At 38.2% G+C, this 7,100-nt stretch overlaps 1 protein-coding gene across 1 annotated transcript; it reads right to left on the reverse strand.

Annotated features, from left to right (window-relative positions):
• Nucleotides 1–1,037: 1,037 nt before the first annotated feature.
• LOC115680527 (disease resistance protein L6-like) lies at nucleotides 1,038–4,568 on the reverse strand. Its single transcript, XM_030604337.2, has 4 exons — nucleotides 3,968–4,568; nucleotides 2,409–3,561; nucleotides 2,001–2,279; nucleotides 1,038–1,886 (listed from the first exon to the last, which is right to left on the reverse strand). The coding sequence occupies exons 1-4, from the start codon at nucleotides 4,441–4,443 to the stop codon at nucleotides 1,119–1,121; spliced, it is 2,676 nt and encodes an 891-aa protein (XP_030460197.2). The 5' UTR covers nucleotides 4,444–4,568; the 3' UTR covers nucleotides 1,038–1,118.
• Between the last annotated feature and the right edge of the window lie 2,532 nt (nucleotides 4,569–7,100).

The raw sequence follows: 7,100 nt of genomic DNA on the forward strand, positions 1-7,100 counted from the left end.
CTGGAGGTCAGGACCTCATTGAATGTTCACCGACAGATTACTCAATCCTAGAATATGACACACCAACAACAGTGAAGACATGCTGAGTATTAGAAAATTTAGAACATGACAGAACTAGTGAGAGGACCACTATAATAATGAGCAAATAACATAATGTCAAGCAATCATATCTAGAACTAGGAAGTTCAGTGGGGTTTAGCAACAGCTTGCCCAAGTTTCCTTGAGACTTGTTTTGCATCTGCCACCTAGGCATAACACGATTTAAATCATAGGATGCTGCAAGAAGCAAACCAAAGAGATAGCACCAGGCCATACAAACTCAACCCCTTTCATTTCCAAAGAATTTCCTGTACTTTCTCCTCTATCACTTCAAATTGAATTGGCAGTATATGCTTGTAGTCATAAGATGGGGATCATTGAATTGGTATGTACTACTGAACTAATGTAATAACAATCCTTTACTTTTTCTTGTTGCTGATAATATCCCTATGCAGAAAAAAGAAAACAGAGATAGGAAAGAGACGGAGAAAAGAAACAAAATTACATACAAAAAACTCAACAAATTGAGACACATAAAAATCAAAAACAACTAAGGTGACCCCTGCAGGCGAGTAAGACAAAACAGAACCAGTTGCATAGATGATGGAACAAGCAAATTCCAAAATGCCCCCATAGTTTGAGATAAATTCAATATAGAGACCACACATACAAGGAGTAAACTACGATAAGAACGTCCACATACATGCGCGCGCACGCACAAAAAAAAAAAAAGACGAACGAAGAGTAGTGTCTTCCAATTGCAAGATATCTCTTTCTTTGTTGATTACTCATACTTTAAATCATTCCAAAGATGCCTCAAGTTCAAGCTCTTCAGAAACACAGCTTGAGATCATTCATAATCATTGATGCAAAATTCAGTGCCTCTGACATCTGTAGAGTAATCTGTCACGAAGAGCAGTTTGACAAAGTCAACTTTCTCAGTTATCATTCACTCGTTTAAGCCCGCATGGATAAGAAATTTCCAAAACATACCTTAGTTTTCCACCTTCAAGACTAAAGCATGACATACACAGGATCATCTGCATTTTGTCAACAACAAGGTCTGAGCTAAAGCGAAATTATGAAGCCGTCTGCCTAGTGACACCATCAGCTAACTCAAGGATGTGGAGACAAAATTGCCCTTCATCTCTGGCGAGCACTTCAGAAATTCTTGTGTATTTTAATCTCAAGATTCTCAAAGAGAACAATCCCTGAATGTTGCAATGTCCCGTCAAACTTCCGCAGTGGGTGAAATCCAACTCTTTAAGCTTCTTAAGATCTTTTATGGCTTCAGGAATTCCTTTTAGGTAAGTACCAACCATCTTTAACACTTCAAGATTTTCCAAATATTTGACAGAAGGAGGTAATTCCTTAATTAAGGTCTCCGACAGGTCCATTTCCTGTAGTGAAACAAGCTCTCCAATGACAGCCGGAAGTTCTTTTAGGTTTTTGCAACTTCTTAAAATAAGCTTCCGAAGATTCTTTAACAATTTAATGGAATCAGTGACATCACCCAATGCTTCACATTTGCAAGCACTGAGAATTTCAAGTGCCGGCAGAGAGCCTTCCTCGAATTTAAGTCTTTCAATTTTAGTTCCATCAATGAGAAGCTCTTTCAATGCTTTCATGGAACACAGTGCTTGTGGCAAATCTTTAACGAATTTGCAACACTTCATGTTTAAGGAAACTAAATTCTCAAAGTTAGAAATGGATTTCTGAGTCGTTGGGCTTAATAATAAACAACCTTCCAGGACCAAGCATTCTAACTGCGTTGAGGCAGGGAATTCCAGACATGAATTGATCCAAGTACAACCTTTTAGGTTCAAGACTTTCAAACTCCCAGCCTTCTGCAAAAACAAAATGATTCAAATGTTTATTCCCTACTTCAATTATAACTCTAAAGATAAAATGCAGGGCGCATTTGTACATAAAAAAAGTGCACAAGCACATATAGGCCTTACCTCCATCAATTGTTTCCAGTCTTCCAAATTCAATTTGACTGAGCTTGGGCATAAGTTGAGAATTACCAGGTTTTCCATTTTGAATGCAAACAACTTAGATTTCTCATGGCATCCGCGCCAATCAAGCCATACTAGCTTTGGAAGAAGATTCTCAGGATTTCCTTCAATATCAACATTGTCCAACTCAAGAAACCTCAGACTTGATAGATGATGAAATACTTCACCATCAACTTGATTAAAATTGGGGGTCACACGAAGAGCTTCAACCTTGCTGGTACCCTGCCAATTTGTTGAAAAAGTGCAAGTGTGAATTTCGAACAAAGATATATGCAATGAAACGATAATATAATCATCGTATCTAGAAGGAAAACTTGTCTAGAATATTGGAGAAATCTCAGTGTGATTTACCTTTTTTTCGCGCAATGTTGTTTGGACATCGTTGTAATCCCATAGCCTGCTGCGCTGCCCGGGGTCTTTATCTTCTTTCTTGACAATTTCTCTTCCCAAGAATTTTAGTTGATTGTGCACCCAAAACTCATTTTCTTCTCCAATTTTTAGAAAAGACATACTTTGAAGGTCACCGACACCTCTATATGGGTCACATCCACAGGCAGCCCACATGTAAAAGGGGATTCTCTTTTCAACCCCGGTAAAGAAACATGCTATATCAAGAAATATTTGTTTTGCATTTTCACTCAAATGGTCAAAGTCTTTCTTCAACATTCGTTCCACTTCTTCTTCCAGCCCTCTTTTTAAATGATTCAGAGTCTCCGTCCATATTTCTTTGCTCTTCCAATACAAATATTTTCCCACAGTTTCAACAACAAAAGGAAGATTTCCGATAGCAGAAGTGATTTCGCTTGACATTTCATGGTAGCCCTCTAGCGGATGATCTAGTCCAAAAGCATGCATACAGAAAAGTTCAAGGGCATGATTTTCACTCATTGATAAAACCTCATGTTCATGGATAACATTTACCTCATGATCCTTGTTTTTTTGAACCTTGCAATAATTTTCGATGACATTTTTTCTTCTGGTCGTGAGGATGATAATGCTTCCCAGATCAAACCAAGTTAGCTGCTCAGCCAATGGTTTGATTTGTTTAAGGTCGTCCACATCATCCAGGACAATGAGAACTCTGTTTGTTTTGAATAGGTGCTGTATAATTGTGGTACCTTGATGGGAGGATTCCACCTTTGGACATTCTCCTCTCTTGAGGTCACGAATTAACTTCTTCTGCAGAGATACCACACTTTTTTGTTCAATCTTATCCCGAACATTTTCAAGAAAACTACAACCTTCAAATAGGTGACCGATTTTGTTGTATACCACCTTTGCAAGAGTGGTTTTGCCAACCCCGGGCAGACCGCACACTGCAAGCACCCATCTCCCTGTCATCTCCTTTTCTTTAACAATTTGTCCATCCTGATATTTGAAACCAAGCTTTCGCATCATCTCTGGCATGTCTCTATCTATTCCAACTAAATTTTTAGTCACGTCTTGCTCATCCATCTTCAAGAGTTTCCAAAGTTCAGAAATGAAATCCTCTAGTTCTTGATACCTACAAAATGAGAAACGGAGTTTACCTTTTTTCATTTTGTTTTTATAATAGATAGGGGACGGGAGAGGTGACCAGCGGTAGCAACTCCCCCTTGACATTAAATTAACGTCCCAGATCACGTCCCAGATCAGTTATGGAATGGTTTGATTTCAAGGAAGGTATGGAGGGCACCAGACATCAATCAACCAAGAAAAAGAAAACATGAGGAAGACTGCAGAGAGAAGACAATACAATAAACATACACCTGCATTGCGATTAAAAAGTCAAGAAAAAATTGGAATCTCCAGAAGTTAATTGGATCCCATACATAACGTGGTGACATCTTAATATACAAGCCAATTCTCCTATCTTTTCTTTCCGCAAGCTAAACAAGTAAAGCAAGATCAGTTAAGCGACCAGACTTTACCCGCTGAAGAGATCCTTGAAAACCGGTCCCCTAATATCACCAATCTCTCTCAGAGCAGCCTTCCACTTTTCAATTGACCCGGGATATCTGTTTTTGCGCTCGTGCTCGGCAAATGCCTTTTCATATGTTCCCAGCTGACGGCGAACGACGCAGGGCTCCACGCCAAAGAAAACGGGATGAATTTCTTTATCCGACTCCACCATTTGGGCCACTTCCATCAGGCAAGCTGGGCTAGAAGCGAAGTCCTCGGAGAATACAGGGATGCAGATGTCGGAATGCTTGATGGCTTCCACGATCTTGTTATCGATCTTTTCACCGTACTTGATCTCTTTGCGATCTAGAAATGCCACAATCCCCGAGCCTCTGAGCCGGTCGTAGAAGTACTTGACAAAACTGTCGCGTGAATTTGGTCCTCTGAAGCTCAGAAATACTCGATAGTTGCAAACGGCCATTGGAACACGAACACCCATTTGCATAAAAAGACTAGCTCGAATGGAGATCAGGATGATGAAGCTTGAGAGAATTTGTTCGAGTTCACAAATCTGAATCTGGAGCGTTGACCCCGTTACCCATCTTAGCCTTAGTCTTAGTCTTGCCCCGAGTGAAGACTCGTCTACCTCTCTTTTCTTTTCTTTTCTTTTTTTTCATTTTATTCCTTCTGATGTTTTGGCAGTTCTATCCTTCCAATGACGGGGTCAAGATCTCGCCAAGGGAAATTATTACACAGCGTACAACATTCAGGAAAAGTATTATGTCATTGTAGTATAGATGTTAAATAGAATTTGAATGATGGTTTCAATATGAGTTTTACATTACAGCCAAAATTCAATTTAATATATGAACACTAAATTCATTACATAATAACAATAAGTCAGACAACAAGGTGCCTGGTACTCCGCACAATTTAATACCTGCGTGATACTAAATATCTTCTTATTTTTCATAGGCCTTTACACCTTTTTTTTTCCATAAACAAATAGTCCGAACTTTGTAATCCTCCTGTACATGAGGTCGTCAAATTTGCGAGCAGTTAAAAATGGGAGAATACATTTCAACACCTTCTCTTGTCCACCTCTATTTTTTTTTCTTCGTTTTCGTTATAGATAGAGATTTAGTTACCCGAGAACCAAGAACACCCTACAAGCCAAACCGGTTAAGTTCAGGTCTTTGACTTATGTAGGTAGTTTTGATCCAAAGCAGTTTATACGTAGTTGGTAGAATTTGAACAAGTAATCTACAGCATCTAACGACTGAGGGTTGTCTTAGTGGCCACTCTCACAACTTGAGAAGGGAGAGGTAAGGAGCTCGATTTCCCCACCTTTTCAGAGGGGCTGGGGTGGAGACGTTTAGTTTTAGGTGTGGGGTTCAATTCTCACGCTCTGCATTGGACTTCATCCTAAATAATGGATAATCAGCTATGTCTGATCTATGAACTTTCAAGTTTTTACTCTTTTGGATGATGCTATATTTCATTTAAGTGAATAGGCCTCTATACTTTCCCGAGAAAATATTTTCCAAAAGCTAGTCAAAGTAATCATACATATCTACTCACCTTGTTAAATATTTTTATACACAGTTAATCAATGTTAAAAGACGAAAATACCTCCATCTAACAGTACGGGGACTAATATGGACTAACTGTGCGGCCATTTCCATTCTATCTCTATGACGTTAAAGACTTTTGAAGATGTATTATCTTCATTAACGGAAGTAAACACGGCATTACAATGAACGGACATTAGTAATCCTACCATATTTCCGAAACACATTGCTCTTAGGCGATTTGCAATCCTCACACTGCTGTCAGGTTGTTCATTTGGGCTCGACTAACTACGTAGAGGCTGTCCTGATATTCAATTTATTAGTGTTGCAGAAAATTGTTGGAAAATATGAAAAAAAAAATGTCTGAGGCAGACAAGCAAGCACTTTCTTTAAGGATAATTTTGCCTCTTGAAATATGAAACTCGGTGCGATAATCCAAAGCGGCTATTTTCCTAGGATACAATAGATATTCTTCTTTACTCCACACAGAAAAATAGAGGGAACATGAACAACAACCTTATATGTAAAACCCAGTAAATAAATAAAAAGGAAAGAGAGAATTTCTTGTTTTTGATATATTTTGATTGTGATTTGGAGATTCTCTTTATAGTCAAAAGAGAGTGTTCATAAAGAAACAAATCAAATCAGTCGTTACAAAACTATTACAAATTGATGGCAATCATAAACCCATTAGAGCCGTTACAAATCATTGGCTTGAATATTTTAAAACTCGTTGAAATATCCAACAATTAGATCCATAGCAAATCATGAGAGGGGGAGAGATGGAAATGAAAAAAATTGAACCATTCTCTTTTGAAATTAGTTGGACTCGAGATGGTAAAGAGTTTATTGAGGATATAGATGAAGTAATATTCTAATCCTCCAATTCTATTAGCATGTGAAGTAGTTTCATTTGAATTTTTCTTTGCGACAAAATATCTTTCACCAAAAGTTGTTCTTCGATTTTAATTGACGACAAAACCTGAGAATGTAACTGTGACAGATAGAATCAAACGTAATCAAATTATGTCGGAATTTAATTGATGACAAAACTTTAGAATATGAGGATACATCGTCAAAATTTAATCGACAACCCGGTACCAGGATACAGCAAGGATACATGCCAGAATTTAATCGACGACATAAATCTGAAATCTGCAGTTAAGAAACACGTTGGAATTTAATTGACGATGCGAGTTTGGAAATTAAAAGCACGGTGCAGGAATTTAAAGATAATTAAAAGATAACATGTTTGTTTGTTTGTGCGCGAGGTTTGGGGGTATCCCGTGGTTGAGCACTGGTATTTATAGTGACCATGGCATAACTGCTCCAAAGCAGTTTCTTTGCGATTTTCGCCATGCATCCATATCTTCGAGATTCTCAATCCCATATTTTCACAATGTCACAACCTTGCATTCAGGTGGTTTCTCCTTTAAAATTGCCTCTTGATTGATTTATCTTTTTCCCACGATCTCCTGGATTTTGACTGTCTCTTTCTTCACGATTTCTAATTGGAATATCACAACCGTTTCTTGGCGCCTCTCTGACGTTCGTTTTTCATTCGGATTCTCAATTGATAATATCTTTCTTA

The sequence above is a fragment of the Syzygium oleosum genome, unplaced genomic scaffold (genome assembly GCF_021117445.2).
Source record: "Syzygium oleosum isolate NSW1041296 unplaced genomic scaffold, Sole_v2.1 Sole_v2.11, whole genome shotgun sequence".
Classification (NCBI taxonomy): domain Eukaryota; kingdom Viridiplantae; phylum Streptophyta; class Magnoliopsida; order Myrtales; family Myrtaceae; genus Syzygium; species Syzygium oleosum.